Below are 24,874 nucleotides of genomic sequence, written 5' to 3' on the forward strand. Positions count from 1 at the left end.
AGTTTCAGGGTTTGGCTGTCAGAGACGAGGTACAGTAAAAATGCTCCCAAAGGAGAGGCTGATTGACAGGTCACTGCTGGAGCTCTTTGTCTCAGATGGTGGATTTGACTGGGATCTCCACAGCATTAATCAAAGCTTTTGACTGACGTGAATGTTTCTGACGGAGCAGACCTGATGTGTGTATCGATGAACGATGCTCTCACACTGACGCTGTCAAACTTTACCAGGAAGATTTAACAGTAAACGGTTAAATTGGACATTCACTGTTATTTGCTGTTGCTCATATTTCAGGTTAGTCATCTGAATGAAGATTTCTGTGAATTTTATCATTTGGCAACAATATATTTATTGTATTGTACATGACAGTAATATTTTTTGTTATTAATGTACCATTATTATTTATTTATATGGTACTACTTTTTTTCTCCTATATTTTTGATGTGCACTATGGTGTCACCATGTATTTTAGAATTTATATTTTTATTTTATGTATATTTTTATTTGTTATTTATTTAGCATATTTACCATTTTACAACAGTTTTTTTTTTTTTTCTGGAAATACACCTGTACCATCATGGTACTACTTTTTTTTTAGTTTTGTCCCATGTTTTTGAAACGTACTACAGTGCTACCATGTCTTTTGAACAGAAGAGGATTAGGGCCAAGCAATAATAAAAAATAAAACCATCTCTAGATTAAAGTTGTTACATTTTGAGAAAAAAGTTGAGATAAAATGTTGAGAATAAAGTCATTAAATTTCGAGAATAAACTTGTTAAATTTCGAGAAAAAAGTGGAGATAAAATGTTGAGAATAAAGTAATTAAATTACGAGAAAAATGTCGAGATAAAATGTTGAGAATAAAGTAATTAAATTTCGAGAAAAAAGTTGAGATAAAATGTTGAGAATAAAGTCATTAAATTTCGAGAATAAACTTGTTAAATTTCGAGAAAAAAGTGGAGATAAAATGTTGAGAATAAAGTAATTAAATTACGAGAAAAATGTCGAGATAAAATGTTGAGAATAAAGTAATTAAATTTCGAGAAAAAAGTTGAGATAAAATGTTGAGAATAAAGTAATTAAATTACGAGAATAAACTTGTTAAATTTCGAGAAAAAAGTGGAGATAAAATGTTGAGAATAAAGTAATTAAATTTCGAGAAAAAAGTGGAGATAAAATGTTGAGAATAAAGTAATTAAATTTCGAGAAAAAAGTGGAGATAAAATGTTGAGAATAAAGTAATTAAATTTCGAGAAAAAAGTTGAGATAAAATGTTGAGAATAAAGTAATTAAATTACGAGAAAAAAGTCGAGATAAAATGTTGAGAATAAAGTAATTAAATTACGAGAAAAAAGTCGAGATAAAATGTTGAGAATAAAGTAATTAAATTACGAGAAAAAAGTCGAGATAAAATGTTGAGAATAAAGTCATTAAATTACGAGAAAAAAGTCGAGATAAAATGTTGAGAATAAAGTAATTAAATTACGAGAAAAAAGTCGAGATAAAATGTTGAAAATAAAGTAATTAAATTTCGAGAAAAAAGTCGAGATAAAATGTTGAGAATAAAGTAATTAAATTTCGAGAAAAAAGTCAAGATAAAATGTTGAGAATAAAGTAATTAAATTACGAGAAAAAAGTTGTTAAATTACGAGAAAAAAGTCGAGATAAAATGTTGAGAATAAAGTAATTAAATTGAGAAAAAACTTGTTAAAGTACGAGAAAAAAGTCGAGATAAAATGTTGAGAATAAAGTCATTAAATTACGAGAAAAAAGTCGAGATAAAATGTTGAGAATAAAGTAATTAAATTACGAGAAAAAAGTCGAGATAAAATGTTGAGAATAAAGTAATTAAATTACAAGAAAAAAGTCGAGATAAAATGTTGAGAATAAAGTCATTAAATTACGAGAAAAAAGTCGAGATAAAATGTTGAGAATAAAGTAATTAAATTACGAGAAAAAAGTTGAGATAAAATGTTGAGAATAAAGTAATTAAATTTCGAGAAAAAACTTGTTAAATTACGAGAAAAAAGTCGAGATAAAATGTTGAGAATAAAGTCATTAAATTACGAGAAAAAAGTCGAGATAAAATGTTGAGAATAAAGTAATTAAATTTCGAGAAAAAACTTGTTAAATTACGAGAAAAAAGTCGAGATAAAATGTTGAGAATAAAGTCATTAAATTACGAGAAAAAAGTCGAGATAAAATGTTGAGAATAAAGTAATTAAATTACGAGAAAAAAGACGAGATAAAATGTTGAAAATAAAGTAATTAAATTTCGAGAAAAAAGTCGAGATAAAATGTTGAGAATAAAGTAATTAAATTACAAGAAAAAACTTGTTAAATTTCGAGAAAAAAGTTGAGATAAAATGTTGAGAATAAAGTAATTAAATTACGAGAAAAAAGTCGAGATAAAATGTTGAGAATAAAGTAATTAAATTACGAGAAAAAAGTCGAGATAAAATGTTGAGAATAAAGTAATTAAATTACAAGAAAAAAGTCGAGATAAAATGTTGAGAATAAAGTAATTAAATTACGAGAAAAAAGTCGAGATAAAATGTTGAGAATAAAGTAATTAAATTACGAGAAAAAAGTTGAGATAAAATGTTGAGAATAAAGTAATTAAATTACGAGGAAAAAAGTCGAGATAAAATGTTGAGAATAAAGTCATTAAATTACGAGAAAAAAGTCGAGATAAAATGTTGAGAATAAAGTAATTAAATTACGAGAAAAAAGACGAGATAAAATGTTGAAAATAAAGTAATTAAATTTCGAGAAAAAAGTCGAGATAAAATGTTGAGAATAAAGTAATTAAATTACAAGAAAAAACTTGTTAAATTTCGAGAAAAAAGTTGAGATAAAATGTTGAGAATAAAGTAATTAAATTACGAGAAAAAAGTCGAGATAAAATGTTGAGAATAAAGTAATTAAATTACGAGGAAAAAAGTCGAGATAAAATGTTGAGAATAAAGTAATTAAATTTCGAGAAAAAAGTCGAGATAAAATGTTGAGAATAAAGTAATTAAATTTCGAGAAAAAAGTCGAGATAAAATGTTGAGAATAAAGTAATTAAATTTCGAGAAAAAAGTCGAGATAAAATGTTGAGAATAAAGTAATTAAATTACGAGGAAAAAAGTCGAGATAAAATGTTGAGAATAAAGTAATTAAATTTCGAGAAAAAAGTCGAGATAAAATGTTGAGAATAAAGTAATTAAATTTCGAGAAAAAAGTCGAGATAAAATGTTGAGAATAAAGTAATTAAATTTCGAGAAAAAAGTTGAGATAAAATGTTGAGAATAAAGTAATTAAATTTCGAGAAAAAACTTGTTAAATTACGAGAAAAAAGTCGAGATAAAATGTTGAGAATAAAGTAATTAAATTTCGAGAAAAAAGTCGAGATAAAATGTTGAGAATAAAGTAATTAAATTACGAGAAAAAAGTTGAGATAAAATGTTGAGAATAAAGTAATTAAATTACGAGAAAAAAGTCGAGATAAAATGTTGAGAATAAAGTAATTAAATTTCGAGAAAAAAGTTGAGATAAAATGTTGAAAATAAAGTAATTAAATTTCGAGAAAAAAGTTGAGATAAAATGTTGAGAATAAAGTAATTAAATTACGAGAAAAAAGTCGAGATAAAATGTTGAGAATAAAGTAATTAAATTTCGAGAAAAAAGTTGAGATAAAATGTTGAAAATAAAGTAATTAAATTTCGAGAAAAAAGTCGAGATAAAATGTTGAGAATAAAGTAATTAAATTACGAGAAAAAAGTCGAGATAAAATGTTGAGAATAAAGTAATTAAATTTCGAGAAAAAAGTCGAGATAAAATGTTGAGAATAAAGTAATTAAATTACGAGAAAAAACTTGTTAAATTTCGAGAAAAAAGTTGAGATAAAATGTTGAGAATAAAGTAATTAAATTTCGAGAAAAAACTTGTTAAATTACGAGAAAAAAGTCGAGATAAAATGTTGAGAATAAAGTAATTAAATTTCGAGAAAAAAGTCGAGATAAAATGTTGAGAATAAAGTAATTAAATTACGAGAAAAAAGTTGAGATAAAATGTTGAAAATAAAGTAATTAAATTTCGAGAAAAAAGTCGAGATAAAATGTTGAGAATAAAGTAATTAAATTACGAGAAAAAAGTCGAGATAAAATGTTGAGAATAAAGTAATTAAATTACGAGAAAAAACTTGTTAAATTTCGAGAAAAAAGTTGAGATAAAATGTTGAGAATAAAGTAATTAAATTACGAGAAAAAAGTCGAGATAAAATGTTGAGAATAAAGTAATTAAATTACGAGGAAAAAAGTCGAGATAAAATGTTGAGAATAAAGTAATTAAATTTCGAGAAAAAAGTCGAGATAAAATGTTGAGAATAAAGTAATTAAATTTCGAGAAAAAAGTCGAGATAAAATGTTGAGAATAAAGTAATTAAATTTCGAGAAAAAAGTCGAGATAAAATGTTGAGAATAAAGTAATTAAATTACGAGAAAAAAGTCGAGATAAAATGTTGAGAATAAAGAAATTAAATTACGAGAAAAAAGTCGAGATAAAATGTTGAGAATAAAGTAATTAAATTACGAGAAAAAACTTGTTAAATTTCGAGAAAAAAGTTGAGATAAAATGTTGAGAATAAAGTAATTAAATTACGAGAAAAAAGTCGAGATAAAATGTTGAGAATAAAGTAATTAAATTACGAGAAAAAAGTCGAGATAAAATGTTGAGAATAAAGTAATTAAATTTCGAGAAAAAAGTCGAGATAAAATGTTGAGAATAAAGTAATTAAATTACGAGAAAAAAGTCAAGATAAAATGTTGAGAATAAAGTAATTAAATTACGAGAAAAAAGTCGAGATAAAATGTTGAGAATAAAGTAATTAAATTACGAGAAAAAAATTGTTAAATTTCGAGAAAAAAGTTGAGATAAAATGTTGAGAATAAAGTAATTAAATTACGAGAAAAAAGTCGAGATAAAATGTTGAGAATAAAGTAATTAAATTACGAGAAAAAAGTCGAGATAAAATGTTGAGAATAAAGTAATTAAATTTCGAGAAAAAAGTCGAGATAAAATGTTGAGAATAAAGTAATTAAATTTCGAGAATTTTTATTTTCTATACCTTTACCATGTGCACCATGGCAATACCATATTTGTTTGTTTTATGTGGACATGAAGTATTCACTGAATTATCTTTGGTATTTGAAGTATTTAATGTCATGGTATTACCGCAGTAAATGGTAGCGCTGCATAGACACATTTAAACTGACACCTCAAACTGAAAAATAAAACATACAGTATGAAATATACTTATAAATAAATAGTTGTGACAGACCTTTCCATTAGGACTTCCTCTGCAGTGAATCATGTGTGTTTGTTCTCCTGACCTGCTAACAGATGGTGCGGAGCGTTTGGAGCCGTGCTGCTGGAGATCACGAGGGTCCGTCCGTCATTTTGAGAGATTGAGATGTCGGAGGTCAGATGGTCTGTTGGCATCCACGGCTCCTTCAGTGTGAATGTGTGTTGGTTTGGAGACAGAGATGGAGGGATCTCCGTTTCACTCTTCCTGTGTGTCTCTCCCCCTCTGTGATCAGACTTTTATCGATGTGTCTTGGCGGCCTCACAGATGCACTTTAGTGCTTTGACTTTTCCCTTACTGAAGGAGAGGCAGGTGAGGAATCTCTGAAAACAGTGAGCGTCTTGTATCCACCTTATTTTTCAGATAAGAGCTGGCACGGCCATTTGTAAATTTTAATGCCTCTGGCTTCCGGTGATATTCTCTTTTAGTTATTTTTAGCTGTACAAACCAGCCTGTTATGCTGTTTGATGTTGCAAACTGGTATTTCTTACCATATTATTTTAATGTATTGTCTTCATTTTAAACGTGCTGCCCAGATATCAAGCAACCATTGAAACAACGTTGAATCAGTGTTAATGTGTCAATGTTAACTGCATTGAATCAACATCACTTGCACCCACAATTAATGTTGACAAAGTGTGGAAATGTCATCCAAAAATCAAAATGAATCAATGTGATGGTTCAACATCATTCTACTCTCAGAAAATGAAACACAACAACTGATTTAAAGCCACACAACCTCAAATCAGAAACTGAAATATATAGAAACTGGTCTAAATCATCTAAACTGGTTTTATCTCTTAAGCCTATGAATGTTTTATGAGCAACAGGATAATCATATTCATATTCACAGTCATTCAGAGCAGAAGCACAACCAAAACAATGTTCTTCCACAAAAAAATCATGTAGTTTTGTTTTTTAACCACTAGAGGGCTACATAGTGAACCTATAAATTACAAAGAAAACTTAAATGAAAATTAGAAACATTACCTTGAGCTTCACTTTAAGTTGAAGTACTAAAACTAAAAATAAATTAAAGCTAAACAAAAACGTAAAAAACAACATGAAATAACAGCTTAACTTTCACTTTCTGAAGTCTTTATATAAATACATCATAAAAGTATTCGTAATGTATACTGTAAAGATCTCATGTTGCTTTTTAATACTTTGCTGTAATCTGCCATTTCATATTTCATCTTTTCACAACCACATTTATGATACATTACAATGCTTTTACAATGCTCAGCTACACCTTAAAAGAGTATAATGTATTACAAAACATAATGTTATGACATTGGGTGTTGATCATATATGCATTGTCCTTTAAAAGATATAAATAAATATTATATTTTATAACTCTGGTGATGAGAATATACTGATTATGATGCGTATCCAAATATTTTTTTCTTCATTTTCAGCAGTGTATATTAAACAATTTTAACATTTGCATATTAAGTGCATATTAAATATATATAAAAAAAAAAAAAAAAACATTTAACTTTTTGTGAAATATTTAGCTTGAAAAATGTGCTTGTGCTATTTTTGCTTAAAATAAATTACTCTTGGTTTTGATATTTTATCTAATGCAATTACTTTCAGACATCAAGTATGGTTTAATATTGTTTGGGGGGAACTAATACACAGCCTTCAAAGAAAGTGCTATCAAAACTTGTAATAATTTCATAGTGGGATTGATTATTGGCTCAGTGTGTGTGTGTGTGTGTGTGTGTGTGTGCGCGTGTGTGGCTGTGTGTGAAATGCATGTGTGTGTGTAATGCTTTGAAAACCACTAATCATTTGAGTCCCTGGATCAGAGTGTTGTAAATGAAATCCATTTAATCAATGCAAAGGTACATTATAAATGCAAATGTACAAAATGTGAATCATTTTCATTTCACACTGCATTTAACACAATACAATAACATCAGATTTCAAGCACACAAGTAAGAGTAAAAATTAGCAAAGGGTTGTAACAGCTGCTAACAGTTTAGATTACACACACACTCACTCATAATGAGACGTTTTTTCCATTCAAATTTACGAATTTTATTACCTTTATTATATTATTATTATTATTATTATTATAAGAAATGTTGCTTGATCAAATCATCATATTAGAATGATTTCTGAAGGATCATGTGACACTGAAGACTGGAGTAATGACACTGTTTTTACTGTATTTTGGTCAAATGAATGCAGCTTTAGTGCACAAAATAGACCGGTCTCCTGAGTGGTCGTGTTCATCAGCCTCAACAGCAGCACATAATTACTGTTAGCATAATTCTGTTCGCTCTGCTGAGAGCTTTTACCCAGCTGCCCCTCATGAATCAACATCCCATAGTTACTGTGCCTCTAAACTTAATAGAAGTATTGATTTGTGTGTGTTCTGTGGCAAGTGGAGCAGTGCTGCTGGTGTGTGTGTGTGTGTGTGTGTGTGTGTGTGTGTGTGTGTGTGTGTGTGTGTGTGTGTGTGTGTGTGTGTGTGTGTGTGTGTGTGTGTGTGTGTGTGTGTTCAGTTAGTAGCACACAGATAATTTCTAAGCTTTCAAACAAACACTGATGTAAACACATAAACACTGGAAATCGAATAATTAAATAATAATTAAAAAGCAAAATAAATGGAGACACATACTGCAAACTGTGCATGTTTTGGTAAGTTGGCCATCCCTACTAGTATTTTCTTTTTATTTAATTTCACTTTTTAAAGATGGAAATCTTCTCTCTCTGGAAATCACAAAATCAGTTTAATATTTTATATATCTCAGTCCTTTTTCAGTAAGCAACATGTTTTCTTGTGAACTTTGTTTTAATAGAAAATCAATTTAGCATTATGTAAGTCCCTTTTTAATTATTTATTTATTAGAGATGTACTGATATTAAATTTCTCCACCAATACAGATTATTGTTATTCATAATATTTCTAATTATTATATTTAGAAAGAAATGCAAATAAAAACTTTATTATTTCCATTTCATCAGCTTGTTTCAGAGTCAGTTATAAACATAAACTCAAATTAATATTAACACAAATTAACTAAATTCTGAAGATTAAATTAATATTTCTTAACTTTCTGAATGTTATTAATTCAGTGCATTTTCCAGCCCTCTTTTGATTGACAGAACATATCGGCCCTGACTATTGGCTGTTTTTAAACTATCGGCCGTTACCGATTATTAGCCGATATATCGGTGCATTTCTATTATTTATTGTTCAGTTAGTTGGTTAGTTTTAAATATTTTCAAATATTTAAAAATATTTAAATGTTAGCAATGGATTTGATGGATTCTGTGATATTTTTGTAGTTATATTGTGTCAATTGAAAGTGAAATTTAAAACCTGTTCTATAAAATGACAAAAATATGAATGATAATGTTACAAATATAATACAAAAATGGAAAACCCACCTGTCTGAAATTCTCATTGGTCAACAAATGCAAATATTTTTTCTTTGTAAAATACATCATCCTGGTCTTATAATGCAGAATCCATCAGTGCATGTTAAAAAAGCATGTCATGGTGACAATTTTAGGTTATGAAAACCAGGTCTGATGCATTGAATGTTACTTAATATTCCACTTATTTTCATACTGGAAGTTGGACATTATTGTGAAAACAAATAACAAACAATGGTGACCAAAACATTACTGGGCTGCACTTATTGAATAATTGCATTAGGTGACTATACTCTTACTGAAATAATTACATTGAACATAACTGAACCCTTGAAAGTGCTGCTTGATCATTTCAAAAATGTACTTTTGCATCATGAACCACCTGGTCTAGAGAAGTAATAATGTCTTTCTGTTGTATTTCAAATCAGGACTCAGCTTTGTGTTTGTACTGCATGAACGAACCCCCCAAAAATAACTCTGAGATGCAATGCAAATGTTGATAAGAGTTAAGTGACGTGTTGGCCACACTGCCAGGAAAATGATTTGTAGCATTTAAATGAATTGAACAGAAAATAAAAGCATTGTGGGAAATAAATAGCTGCGTTGAGAGGGAAGGAGCTTGTGGTTCTTATGATGGACAACAAATGCTCTCGCTGTGCTGAATCATTCCTGAGAGCTGTTCTTCTGAGTGTACAAGATAAAGGAGTAATGTGACGGGAAAAATGATGAATCAGTTTTTAATGAAGTTTTTAATCATTACATAACCACAGCGAACAGAATTGATGTCACACTCCTCAACACTGCTGTCTGTGACTTTACAACACATACAATGTGTTACTGCAACGCTTTATTTTGTTATAAACTCCATTTGAGAAAAGTAGAAAATCAACAATCAAAACGCTTCTGGTTGTGGAGATAAGACCTTCTTCTTCAGTTATTGACGTGAGGCGCAAAGGCTGTCCTAATTCAAAGGCTCTTTCATATTTGGCTTTGACATGCTGCCTTAATTTCCCATGAAATGAAGGATACAACAGATGGATCCTTCACGGCCTTGCCTACCCCAGACTTCATTGTGCACCAGTGATGACAGGAGTTTTTGGAGAGAAACTGCCGAATTACACTCTTAAGCATTTCCACTGTTACAGTAGCTGTCATTCTGAACTCGATCTACATCGACACACAACCATCAGTGCTTGACTTTTTTTAATGCTGTATCTATATTTGAATGCGGTTATCACTTTTACCAAATTTAAAGATTTTTCCCAGCACTTTTTTAATGTGATGACCAACAACAGTATTCATTATTTGTTCATTCTTCTGAGATTGTCCCAGTTTGTAAAATAGAATGTTTCAAGATGTGGGAAATCCAACATTTGATAGAAAACACTTTTATTTGAAAAAATTAAATAATAATAATAATTATTGCTATAACCAGATTGTGGCAGAGGACCATTTATTGGCTCATATTAGTAATGCAAACAGACCATTCATTTTGACTGTGGAAAAGAGCTTCAAGATACAATATACAAATTCTGTTCAGTGCAGTTTTATCATTTTTGCACTTTTTACCTCATTTGCATAATTTATTTAGTGAATCATATACTTAAAAAAATGGAATTAAACAACATTATTATCAATCTGACTATACTGTCCGAACTGAATGAGAACAGAAACTTGAACTGAACTGGGAATATGAATTGAAAATTGAGCTGAATAATGACACTATTCACTTTTGTAGAGTTGTTATTGAACTGAATTGAATCAACACTGAACTAAATTGAGCTGAATAAGGACACTATTGTCTTCTGTATAGTTGTTTTACAGCTGAAATTGAAGTAGTTTTATAACTGAACTATGCAACATTAACACTGTTATTTTCCTGCGTATTAAAGCAATCTATATTATGTAAATCATTATATAAATAAATATTACTTCACATGAATTCCCCACAAATTGTAGTGTGGCCCCCTCGTAATTCCTGTTTTAAAGCTTTTAAGGGGCTATATGTAGAATTCAGAAACCCTTGTTTACTTTGTGTAAACAAAGTACTTTGTACGCGCAGTTTGCACATATGCGACAAAATTACTTTATCCACTAGGTGGCAACCATGTATAGAGGGTATGCAACGACGTCACTTTCCCGCCGAAAACACGCTCCCTCAGCTGGACTGAGTGGCAAAAGAACCAGCAGCATGAATGGATTTAATAGAGGAAACTGTAAAAACGCGACTAAAACTAACGAATTACACTAAAGGTTGGACACGAGAGTGTTCTTTATAACATGTCAAATAAACCTAATCCATGGATATTGACATGCAGCCAGAAATCGTGTTTCCTGACATTTATATGTGCCTGATTTCGACGGTGGGGAAATACATAAAGCAAATCTGCCTGTGAATATTTTATATAACTCCAATATCGGTATGTCTAAATCCGCATAATCACTTATATCAATGTTATATCGTCATATTGTCCAGCCTTAAAACATATATAGTTTTATAGTATAGTTTTTGCCAGTGTTGTTTATTTAAAAACACCAAATTATGCAGAATATATGGCAAATATTTAATTGAAGAGTTGTCAACATAATATATAACAATACAATATATACGGTATAATTTTACCTCAAAATCCAACAATTTGACACAAAATGATAACTGCAAATCCATGTTTCTCTGGAGTCCATTTGTTTCTGTGAATTTCAGTGATCCATTTGCTTATTTTTCTGTTGCTTTCTGCAGTTTTTAAATATATACCCCAGGTTTTGTGTCAAAGCTATTTGTACAGTCAATCAAAAAGCTCTTTCCCGTTTTGGAAGTGTTTTGTGCGTTTTTCGCGACATTCACGATGAAAACAAACGTTGCCGCTCAGTCTTTTGCCACTCAGTGGACGTAACCGCAGTCGTAACGGTTGATGGCGATGTCACGTGCATACCCTCTATTGGGGCCATCGATTCACAAGGTCTACAGAGAAAAACTGCATAAACAGAACAGACTGGAACACGTGCGAGCTACAGCGACAATGGAGGCCGACATAGACAAGAGATTGTGTGAAGAGGTTAGGAAGTACCCTCATTTGTACAACTCTAGCATGAAAGAACACAAAGATGTTTACATGGGTTGTAACTCGTGGCGAGAGATTGCTAAAAATGTGTCGAACACCTGAGTATTCGTACAAGTCAAACGAAGTATACTTTGCAAGGCTTTTCGTTCGACAGTGTGCGTACATTAGTACATAAAAAACCAAAGTATACCCAGGGCTTTACTCATTTCACTCTTGGTGTGAACTGGCCTTTACATTGCCAAAATAGAACTTTATTTTTTTTGTTATTAAAAAACAAACAAGCAAGCCCAGCCCAGGTGAGAAGAAGAGAAGCAAAAGTAACGTAACTCATTACTTTCCATAAAAAAGTTCCGCAGTTTAATTTCTTTTTATGTAGTAACGCAGTATTTTAAAGCATTACTTTTAAAAGTAACTTTCCCCAACACAGCTCACACTACAGTTCTTCACTTAGAAGTAAAAAGTTGGAAATCCCTTTGCGCCGAACATCCCGACATCCATGCTGCTCAGAGCGATGTTAATTAGATGAATATATAGATAGTATGTGCTGTGCTTTAACATACAACAGAAATGACAGCGGCAGTCCAGAAAGCAACTGATCATAGCAATGTGGATATGTTTGAACAATCTCTGTGATTCACCGGCATCATGTTGACAGATGAGGACATTTCATAAATTCGCCTGCCCATTCAGTTTGAATGGTTAAAGGTAAAACAAACTTGGCTAGCTGTCCTCAAAGGAGGCTCCAACCTGAGGTTTGGCTTGAGCTCTGAGTTCCCTCTTTGGGCATTATCCTGAACATTGTATAAGCATTCATTTCATGTGTCATTGAACAGACAAGAGGCTCTCTGGAGCGTAACCGTCACATCCTTTGGATTTTCTTCACATAAAAATCAGTCTACAGGCTTTCTTAGGCAACCTAGGAAGTTGGGGAAGGTCTTGTTTAAGTTTGATTACAAACTGTTCATACTTGAACAGTAATAAAAAAGCGATTAATGCATGAAAATACTTACATATAGCTCCTTTAAGATTTCCAGTGATAAGATCTGCAGTTTATTAACCAATGTTTGGTGATGATTCACCAGAAATATTGGAATCAGTATAATCTTTATTGTGGTTGAGAACAAACATTGCATTTTCTCATCAAACAGGACACTGGTGTTTTGTTGGTTTGTCCTTCACATTAATAAAAGATACATTCATGACTTGATTTATATGACTTCAGCTGAGGCACTTGATATCATGCAGTGCAGACTAAAGCTCTCTGCAAATGTGTTCACTTCATCAAGGACAACAAACTCATCAAACACATCAACGAATCAGATTGTAATTGAAAGAGATGGATGCTCTTGTAAAGACAACATTAAGATGAATGCAACAATTTATGTTTTTTTTTTTTATCTTTTTTGCCCCAAGGACTTCAGTCAAGGTTTTGTCTTCTTGCAAAATATAATCACAATTAAGACCAAAAACAATGTAAATGTGAATGCTTCACCAAGTATGCAGTCCCATTGTATAAACTGTACTTGCAGGGGTGGTTACAAATGTACTGCAAATGTCTGTGCCATTAAACCATAAATAAACATGTTTACTAACCTTTGCTCCACAATGACAGTGTAAGAGAAGATTGACAGTAGAAGAAGAATGTTTATGTCTGCTATAGCACCCCTTGTGGCAATGCTAAGAATGCAGCTTCGTTTGCATACAAAATTGAGCTTGCGTAGCTAGATGTGTGTTCAGGGCCTTACTCGGATGTGTATTTCATAATTTTATAATATAAAAATATAAATTTGCTCCCTTGTTTCTTATAAATTCACGATGCACTGGTTTGTGAGTACAGCTGCGTCAGGTTTGTGTGGTTTGGAAGTGTCTGATTTTGGTCTGATTCTGTGGCTTTGTGTGCTTCTGTTTTGGAGTGATTTCATTTTACTGAACCCCATCCAGGGCAGGAGCAAAAGAGAGGGTGTGGGTGCCATTTCAGGATTCATGCCTTCTTGTTTGACAGAGTTAGATGCAAAGAATTCAGTCAGTTTCCATAAAGATGTCGTCAAAACATGGAGATCCTCTTTTAATTGTGTGGACTTATACCAGAAGATGATTAGCAGCTTAAATATCCCATAGTGTGTACTGGTTGAAGCATGGTGTTAGTGCTAATCGTCCAAGTGCTGCTCCTCCCAGGTGGACGTGGGAATGGCGCTGTAGGGGTCCATGATGACTTTGGCACAGCGGATGATCATCGCCACCAGCAGCAGACAGAGGAAGGCGATGCATGCCAGGGTCAGACCCTGGTCCACGTCCACAAAAGCAGGGTCTGGTGTTGTCTCCTCCATCGCTTCGGTCTGTCCGCATCAGTCCAGGCCTCTGCTACCATCCTGATCACTTATCTGAGGAGATTGAGAGACAAGTAAAAGTCCAGTAAACTGAGCTGATTTAACCAATCTGCATAAAGGATTTTAGGTTCATTACACATTAAACTCCATCAACAGCATCTGTGGGCTGTTGTTGAATTACCACAGATAATATTGTAGTAAAAGCTGTATTTGATCTGTAAAGGGGCCGTTCACTCAGTCTATTTTTCGATTGTTTGACTGTGTCGGAGAGACATTTTTGGAATTTTGAAAGACTTTTCAGTGGCTCTATGTGGAGTGAGAAAGGAGTCATTTGTGCATATGATTGCAGAACTGTAGAATTAAGAAACCAGCAACCATATTTAGCTCTTATGTGTACATGGTCAAAGAAATACAAACTTCGAGAATTTGCCGCTGACATATATGTAGAAAGTGTTTAAACATGAGATATAATTTGTTTTGGGTATATCAAAAGGGCAATCTTTGGTCTTACTAATTTATACTTGTTCCAGAGCTAATAGATTTGGCTTAATGGCTATATTAAGTTTCATAACTTTATATTTACTTTGAAATTAAATCCTGTACTAACTAGAGCGCTGCTTTTGTACGTTTGACTGAACTGTTTGCTTGTGTTTATTTCCTATTTTATTTCCTATACTGTTATAAAGGCTATTGTTGTTCTTTTAAATATTATTGTTCAATAAATAATATTTTTTGCTGTATTTTTTGGTATTGAGAAAGAGTTTGTAAGTGATTTCGACTTCAGTGAAAATTACATTAATACGCCATTAGATGGCAGCAAAGACTGTCTTTATGAGTGAGTCAGTCAGTCGCAAAGACTTTTATATTGAAATGGACTGAAACAAGGAAAAGTAACATTTTTACTTCAAACAACATCTTACAAGACGCAACTGACAAATGCATCTACTAGCACTGTCATGGGAAATCCTCTTAAATGTTAAAAGGACAAAGACAAAGATATCACTTTCCTCAGCGGACAATCAAGCTGATTTTGTGATTATGAATATAAGATTGACCTGAAGAATATCAGATGCAGGTAATGCACTCACTCAAGCGATTTCTTTCTCATAATACAGTATATTACAGTGAGTTTCAATGAAGCGACTCAACGTTCCTTCGTTACTAGTTCTAAAGTAGAATTATTATCATATCACGGGGCTACTCATGTGATATTGCTCAACCAAAAAATGCTGGGTTGTTTCAACCCATGTTTGGGTCAAATATGGACAAAACCAACCATTGGGTTTAAAAAATGTAATTTAAAATTTGAAACCAACATTTGGGTTTGTTCATATTTGACCCAAACATGGGTTAAAAAACAACCCAGCATGTTTAGTGTATGATTAATCAAATAAATTCTTTAAAAAAAATATATATAAATCTTATATTCATTTTATATTTCATTCATATATCTAACTCTATTCACACATCTAAACTTATTCTACTCTTTGTATTGCATCACTTTGTTATGTTACTCTTTAGGGTGTTTCTTCATTTCATCATGTTTTATTCTCTGCTAAATGAATAACTGTAAATGTTTATTTGTCATCTGCTGTTGTACCATAATGTGTTTTATAGTTTGTAATCGTGCAGTGTGCTGCATTTATGAGTTCATGAATCATTGACGAGATCATTAAACAGGTATTATGAATGTGATGTTCAGCCATTATAACAGCGTAGTCATTTAAAAGAAGTGCATATGTTTTGCATGATAAGAGTGCTGACAAAGCGTGCATTAGTCATCTCTGTTAGAGAGTCACATTTAGTGCATTACAGATTGTTGATGTAACAGCTGATCACTCACTAAACAGCATTAATTCAGAGGCATCATTGAGCGAAGATGACAAGTACAAATTTATTACGATTTTATTTTCTCTTTTTTTATGTCTAGATAGGAAGACAGGAGTATAATCAATTGCTTTTGAATTAGGAGTTGGTTGCATGTCAATATCTGCAGCATTAGTCAATTTTATTGTCTGCACACACAAAGGAAACCAATAAAAACTGTGGCTAATGCATTTCTTAGAGGCATTGAGTCTTTTAACTGTCCTTTGATTATGATTGGCTGTGAAGTGGATCTGCTATTGGTTACTAACTCTGTTGCATAAACTTCATCTGTTTAAGGACACACTGCACACCAACAGGTATAATATATTTACACAAACATATTTAATATAAAACAAATGCTTTCAGATGGGTGTAGCTTTTTTAAGTAACTATTGATTTTCATTTGAGAATATCATGTTTTCTAATGATCTCAAGACCTCTTAGAGATACAAAATTTAATTCAGATAAAAGTCAGGAAAGTTCTTTATGCAGAGACAACTCAAAACTTCAAACTCAAACATAAAAAGTTATTTTATTGTGAGGCAACTCTGTGCCCAAATTTACAGATTTACAGTTTTACAGTTCTTAGCTGGTTGGGTTGATTCATTGATCAGAACTCTTTATTGAAGATTTTTCTCATCTCTGTGGAGGAAAAGAATGGAAAAATACTTCTGAAACCAGGACTGGTGAAAGGGTCACTGTTGCGCTTCATTAGGTCTGCAGTTCTGCTGGGTAAAAATTTTCTTTTGTAGACAACAGTACTGAACATGTCCAGACATTGTCTGAAGTCATTTTAAGTGACATTAAGTGAAGTTAATGGGGGAACACTGAAAGGATCACACTAAGCCCAAAAACTTTAGTCTCTCTCTCTGTATATATCAGACATGTAAAGTGTCTTGTTAAAATGTTTATTTTAAATTATTTTCCAAGAGGCCTTAGATTTTAAGTGTATAGAAAAGGGTTTATCAAAGGTTTGTTCACATGTAATGTACCTGAGGTAAATAATGAGGTTTAAACCAGAGCAAAGCAGTTCACTCAATGTACAGATCATATCTCATTTATCTCGGTGAATATGAGCGCCAAATTCAATATGTGATGCTTCGGCGAGTCCTCATGAGGACGCATGAGGGTGGATATATCAATATGATGATATAGTGCTATTCCAAACAAAATTAACGACCCCCATTTTAACTAAAAACAATCGCAATGAACACCAAGAATTGTTCAGAAACAAAGTACCTTTAACCATACAATATTAAAAAGGCTGGTATGAGTAATTTCATATTATTATTATTACAGGGCAAATAATTATTATGGGGCAGTCGTGGCCTACTGGTTAGAGAGTCAAACTGGTATAAAATGGCTGGCCACTGCTCTGGGTGTGAACAATTCTGAGTATACATACAGCCTATGCATTTATCATGATATAGAATATTTGCATTTTAGATAATTCATTGAATCGTAAAGTAGTACTGAACAACCTGATATCCTATCAGTTGATATCTTGACATTGTGTAACAGAGGCCTGCTAGTAAGAGCTGGGTAAACCTCACTCCCTTGGCCTCAAGAAGCGCACTAGTCAAGTCACCTTTATTTATATAGTGCTTTTTACAATGCAGATTGTGTCAAAGCAGCTTTACAGTGATAACTGGTATATGGTATCACTAGTGACTGGCACTAGAGACTGCGGTTAGTGCTCAAACCTTGTTAGTGTGAATCCAGTTGTATTTGGTGCCGTGACCCGGATGCGAGTGAGGTTTAAGGGCGTGAGTGTAACAGACGCAAGCTAGTAAGAGCTGTGTGAATAAACCTTACTCCCCTGACCTCAAGAGGCGCACTAGCGACTGACGGGTCAAGTAGGACTGGTTATATTTGGTGCCGTGACCCGGATGGGAGTGAGGTTTAGGGTGGTGAGTGTAACAGAAGCCAGCTAGTAAGAGCTGTGTGAGTAAACCTCACTACCCTGGCCTTGAAAGACGTACTAGCGACTGTCGCTAGATGATGATTGATGTCTTCACTGTCCTTGTTAGTGCACCCACCTCCCATGCCAGAGACTAAGGTTCGAATCCTGCTTGGAGCAGGTCGAGTAGGACTGGTTATATTTGGTGCCGTGACCCGGATGGGAGTGAGGTTTAGGGTGGTGAGTGTAACAGAGCTGTGCGAGTAAACCTCACTCCCCTGACCTCAAGAGGTGCACTAGCAACTGATGCTAGAGGTTGCAGTCTTTAGCGTCGTTGTCAGTACGCCCACCTCCCATGCTGGAGACACCAGTTTGAATCCCATCAAAGTGGTACAAGTAGAAACGGAGGGGTTACAATTGCATTACCCAAAAGTGCCATTCTTCATTCATTTTGTATTCTTTGAGCAATGCTCTCTTCTTCAACATAATACTTTGCAGCTGTGTCTGTTTTTTCCATGACCACCACCAATATCATAGCAGACCTTTACCACTATTGAAATAAATCTACTTTAACAATTAAACGAACTTTCAATCTGAGAGGCCTTGTGTGGAACTGTACCACATTCCACCTCTGTCAGCAGGTTTGTGGATTATCCCCGCTTTCATCAAGCCCACAAGCCCTTTCACGTCTTCAGTGAGGTCTGGTCTTTACGCAGACATGCTGTTTGGGAACAATAATTAGTGTTCACTCAAGGACGCAGCAACAGTAACCGTGGCAACGACATTAGCAATTTAATGGAGAATTACAGCTGTCCCCTCTAACCAGGACACACGCAGAAGAAAACCTTTCATCTTTAAATCAACCCGAACGTGGACACACTCTGTGGCATCAAAAAAGACTCACCAAATCATTTCGAAACCACTTTGTTTGGAGGACAAAACGCAAACACAGACAGTATGAAATTAAAAGTGTCTGCTCAGAGATTATCTTCAATAACCAGCTAGCAATTTCATCCATTTATCTATTTGGTCCTTTTCTGAAACTGTCATGTTTGAAAGGAGATGAAAAGCTGATAAATTGGTTTACTTTTTTGTGTTTCCTACTGAGTCTCTCAATGAGTTTCTCATTAGCAATTCTTGACAAGATAATTAATAAACACTTTCAATATAGTCCATCAAGCAGCTCTGAGAATATATCAAACTCTAGTCTGATTAATTAAAAGCCAAAAGGAGACAACACAGAAAACACAGCTGAGTCACTGAATATAGAGGACTGCAGGAGTCCAAAACCCCAAAATTAGCATTTTTGCACTTCATACAAATGCCTGAAATAGGTCTGTGGTTAAAACAAGCTCAAGAAATGTTCTAAGCATTTCATTCTACGGCATAAACTACATCAAGTAATTCCCCACCCGTGATTTTTCAAAGTTTTTAACAAGTGGCTTAATTGGACTACAGAGGTTATCGGGGACATTAAACATCATCACTGCAAACTGGTGAACTCATCTACTCACTGGTCTGCTTTCACAGCTTCACTGTGTTTATAATCACACTCTTGCAAACTATTCTAACTCAAAGTTTCCAACTTGTAGATTTCAAATTAAGATTGAAAAGTTGTCAAAGTTTAATGTTGGTGACATTAAAGTCGTGCAAACATGGTGAATATATTTTCACCCAACTCTGAAACCTAACTTTAGCTTTTTACTTCTGGTGATTGTATTTATAGGCTTCGAAATTTATATAAGTGGTAAAATAGATAAAAATCCTATTGGTTTTGGATGAGGGAACCTGATTGAAGCTAATTATCAATTCTTCAGCGCTCTATTAACACAGAACCTGATTTCACCAAGTGCAACATGTTCTTGGATCAACATCTTTGTTGATTCTGGAACAACATTTCCAATCAATCAGATTTGAGGGAAAGTGTACAGTTTATGTCTATTTTAGGCTTACAACCAGGTTTAGGTTCTTCTACATCAGTGTTATTCACCTATAATTTCCCTCTGATTTTAGCGATAACTTGTGGGTAAGGTTAGGTTTAGAGGATATGATTAGGACTAAATTTTCAGACAGGATCAAAAAAATATGTTGACCCAGGAACGCATCTAACTCTGCAAAATCAGGACGTGCCTCCATTAACAGTCTGGAAGTTAAAGGGCGTTTCACAGACAGAAGGCTGCATGTCATCAAGCGCAGCCGAAGGCCGTCTCAGTTTGAAGGATCCTTTGAAGGTAGCCTTAGTTTTGCGTCCTTCATTCAGCTCATTTTGAAGGATGCATCCAGTATATTCTTCGTGTCCTTCAGTCACTCACAATGCTTTGCATATATTACAATTCATGGAAAAGAACTGATGGAAAACGCAATTCATAATGCAACCTGAAGCAAGTAAACTGTTAACATTAGTTAAACGGTCAACATATTACAAACATTATGTCACAGATATTATCACCACAGCAATGCAAGAGCACATGTGAGTGTATTCAATGCACACTCGTAATGTGTTGGTCGAGCATCAGCTATCTGATTGTGTATTTTCATCCAGAATGTTTCTGGTCTTAGTTGAATCTGTAGTATTGTACAGACATGTTTTGGTGATTAAAGGGTCTAAAAGCTGTCGCTGGAGATAAATTCTTTTCCCTGCCGTTATCATTTAAGCTGTGATATTGTGTGACATTTGCTGTATTTTGATAATTGCATGCTGTGATTAACGACTGAGAGTGTTAAACTGTTGGAGCTGGGATGGGAGATATTGTGTGTGTGTGTGTGTGTGTGTGTGTGTGTGTGTGTGTGTGTGTGTGTGTGTGTGTGTGTGTGTGTGTGTGTGTGTGTGTGTGTGTGTGTGTGTGTGTGTGAGAGGCAGAAACTACAGTGTCACTCAGGCCTGACATGAAGAACAACTCAATTTACGAGTGACTAGAGGGGAAAATACATTCTTGGACCTCTTTAGACTTGTATTTGAGCCTTTGTGTGTCTGGGAGTGTTGCATTGTGCAAGAAATAGAAGCTAGCAGATAATAATATCATTTATCATGGCAAGGGATGGGAATTTGAGGGAATTTATCCATTATCATTCTGATTCAGATTAAACGTTTCCATTTTTTTAACATTTAAACAATTCCATTATCATTTTTTTTTCTTAATTTTCGGGAAAATTTACTCCAACTTTTAGTCCTAAGTGTCTTGAACAGAAATACTGTACAAATAATAATAATAATTAATCTAAATATTAATACTGCATACATAAAATATTAAGATTTGTTTCCAATTAGATTTTTTTTCACTTGTTTTTTTTTTTATTTTATTTTTTTATTATTATTACTAATTTAAACTTTTAAAATGCAGTGACAAAATACTCTAATTTTAGATTATCTGAAAAAGTGTATATTTTGTATATTAGAACTGGACAATAAGACAAAAATACTGATAAAAACAGGACATTTTGCAATGAATAGCTTACACTCTAAAAAATGCTGGGTTGTTTCAACCCAAATTTGGGTCAAAAACCAACCTTTGGGTTAAACTTTTAAATGATAGTTTTTACCCAACGGTTGGGTTTGTCCATATGTAACCCAAATTTGGATTGAAACAAGCAAATTTAATCCAATAAACACATTTTCTGACTGATTCAAGAAAAATAATGTTTATAAGAGTCGTTTGTTCATGAATCAGACTGCACAGGTCATGTTTTTTGGTTCCTGTTGTGTCGACCATGCAGTGAAAACAATAAATAAAGTCGTTATTTTTATTTTGCTTTTTTGCGCACAAAAAGTATTCTCGTCGCTTCATAACATTAAGGTTGAACCACTGCAGTCACATGACTGTTTTAACAATGTCTTTAGTACCTTTCGGACCTTGAAAGTGTTGATTATATTGCTTTGGATGAGTCATATACCTCTCGGATTTCATCAAAAATACCTTAATTTGTGTTCTGATTTGTCCTACGGGTGTGGAACGACATGAGGGTGTGTAATTAATGACAGAAATGTCATTTTCGGGTGAACTAACCCTTTAACATTAAGCACGTCCCGCTCTTTATACACTCATTCATGCATTTGATCACTTGATCTTTGATGACTGTGGATTCAGTCATGCTGCAGGAAACACTAAGCATTTTAACAGTGTTTCATGCTCTTTGGCAGCAGAATACAGACATTCAAAACTGTTAATCAAACTGAAAGTCATGGAAATCATTCGGTTCCAGTATTTTTTTTAACAAATGCAACTGGTTTTCATTTCGCAGCTGTAATCACGGCCATCTGTCAGAGATGAAGAGCAGAGACAGCGCATCTGCTGCAGCATGAATACACACTCACACTTTCTTTACGGTGGTTTGTTCATCAGCTCTGGACACTACAGGGCTGTTTGATGGAGATAAGAGTCCTTTCATAAAGAGAAGCAGTTCTGATCGTTAGTGCGTTTGCATTTAACTCCAGGGAACAATCCTTTTGCTAAACCTCTCACACTTCCCCTTCACCCTCCCCTTTTCCTCTTTATTATGGTCAATCTTCTCTCTCGCTCTATTCCCACTTGTTTCTCCCTCACATTCTCTCCTCTTGCCACGTGATCTGTCTGTCTCCTAAAAGAACTGCATCCTCATGTTGTTCCAAACTCATTTATTTTTCATGTCCAACACAATAGGAGAATTTTTACAGGGCTAGTGCTTCTATTATGTTAAAATTCTGCGTCTGATAGTTATGTCACGGCTCAAACTGATCCTGATTGAATCACACTATGAAAAACAACAAAAATCAGGATAAACAGTGAAACTTTCAGATTAATTGTATGTTAAATACTTAAAAATGTATTTTGATTTTAAAAAAATGCTTTTGCTTTCCTAAAGCTCAAACAGTAGAGCATGATGCTAGCAATGCCAACGCAGGCATGTTCAAGACCGAATTTCATTGACACAATTTCAGGAAAAAAGTTGCGGGTCAAATTGATCATCCGTGTCGACAGCCATGCTTTTGAACACGCTCAGGATTCATTGAAACAGTCAACATAAGATGTAAGACACAATCGAACTCTGATCTCTAACACTTCCCAGCATCCGATCATGGTGTTCCTCTGGATCAGTGATTGGGGGCGACTGAGGTGAAGTGAGGAATCCAGCCAAATAGCTTTAAATCAATTCCTCCACAATCCCAGTGGCAATAAGCCCACATGAGTTCACTTGTTCTTACTTTCTCCTTCTCATCAGGACAAGTACTGTTCTTCTGACACTGAGAAGCCTACAAATCAAATAAACGGCTTCATATTAGTGCCAAATAGGTCTATAATATAACACCATTTCTGAGTGAATTCCCGGGATGATGATGGGATTTATATGCTGATTTGTCACTGATTCAAGTCGTTTTAGGTCTAAGGAAATATTTAGCTAAATGTTGCTATTATAACCTGTTTATTGGGGTTTACTGTAGTTTTTTTTTTTTTTAAGCTGCATTTAATATAATCTTCTTAAATGAGATCAGGTTTATTCATTTGAAAAATCCTATTTGTTTTTATACCAGAAAATACTGTTTAAAAAGTTCAGGGTTGGTTAGATTTTTAAAAATGTTTTTAAAAGAAGTCTCTTCTGTTCACCAAGGCTGCATTTATTGAATCAAAAATACAGTAAAAACACTATTATTGTAAAATAATTTTAAAATTTAAATTTTTTTTAACTGTTTTCTATGTGAATATATGTTAAATGTAATTTATTCCTGTAATCAAAGCTGAATTTTCAGCATCATTACTCCAGTCTTCAGTGTCACATGATCCTTCAGAAATCATTCTGATATGATGATCTGCTGCTCAAGAAACATTTATGATTATTATTATCAATGTTGAAAACAGTTGTGATGCTTCATATTTTTGTGGAAACTGATACTTTTTTCAGGATTTTTTTTAATGAACAAAGCAATATTATTAATTAAATTCAGCATATAAGGATTGAGTTAGAATTAAGCAAATTAATTCCTTAAAAGTTAACCATTAAAAATGTGTAAAATTAGCAAACACCATTACAAAAACCACAAACTGACATTAAAAGCAAAGAGTCAAACTGCCCAACTAAACTAAACACTGATCACCATAACGGTGACCAAAATTTGTTAATAAAATCAACATCGGCATCTAAACCTCTGTTAATTTGTGTGTTTATCTTTCCTTCAGTGATTTTACTTGTTATCATCAGGTGTCTTCAATGTTGGCAATAAAAAATAAAGAGTTCTTAATTCATCTTTGACGCCTGTCTGTAATTCAGATATTTTACTTAAATTTTACTCATTTTAATTTAAGGAATTAATTTGATTAATTCTAACTCAGTTCTATATGTTGAATTTAATTAATATTTTTTCTTGTAATCTGTTGCCAGAATGTTATGGAGTAGATATAGCATATTACAGTGTAAGTTATCTGGTTGCTGTGAAAATTTGAGTTCAGTGAAATTAAACATTTGAGTTAATACAATGAAAGCGATTGGTTTAATCAACAGAAACTCAAAATATTATGTTATCTGAACTACATTAATTATTGAAGTTGCTTTGACAAAAGAAAAAAAAATGTGATAAATCATGAAAATAATTTATAATAGTGTTTAGTTTCAGTTAACAATAACAACATTCACACACACACGTTTGTTTTTGTGAATTGTGGGGACTTTCCATAGGCCGCAATGCATACTGTACAAACCGTACTTTCTATCCCCCTACCCTAACCCTAACCATCACAGGAAACTGTGCACACCTTTATTTTCTCACAAAAACATCATTTAGTATTTTTATTAATTAATTTACATTGTGGGACCGGTGGCTGGTCCCCACGATGTAGGTGAACTCAGGTTTATATTACGGGGACACAATGTAATCTAAACAAACTCACACACACACATAATTATAGGCGTGTTTCCAGGAGAGCATTGGTCAATGTCACATCTGTTCCAGCTATTGTTTATTCCAAATAAATCACAGCTACTTATAACAATATTAATGTGTTTAATGATTTC

General features: G+C 33.2%; 1 protein-coding gene across 1 annotated transcript in view; it reads right to left on the reverse strand.

Annotated features, from left to right (window-relative positions):
• Positions 1-13,947: 13,947 nt before the first annotated feature.
• LOC137030653 (cortexin domain-containing 1 protein) overlaps positions 13,948-24,874 on the reverse strand; it is a 61,364-nt gene continuing 50,437 nt past the window's right edge. Inside the window, exon 2 of the mRNA XM_067401079.1 lies at positions 13,948-14,181. Within this exon, the coding sequence (XP_067257180.1) occupies positions 13,948-14,127 (180 nt within the window). The 5' untranslated portion in view covers positions 14,128-14,181. The remainder of the gene's footprint in view (positions 14,182-24,874) is intronic.

Source organism: Chanodichthys erythropterus, chromosome 11 (assembly GCF_024489055.1).
Source record: "Chanodichthys erythropterus isolate Z2021 chromosome 11, ASM2448905v1, whole genome shotgun sequence".
In the NCBI taxonomy this organism is placed as follows: Eukaryota; Metazoa; Chordata; class Actinopteri; order Cypriniformes; family Xenocyprididae; genus Chanodichthys; species Chanodichthys erythropterus.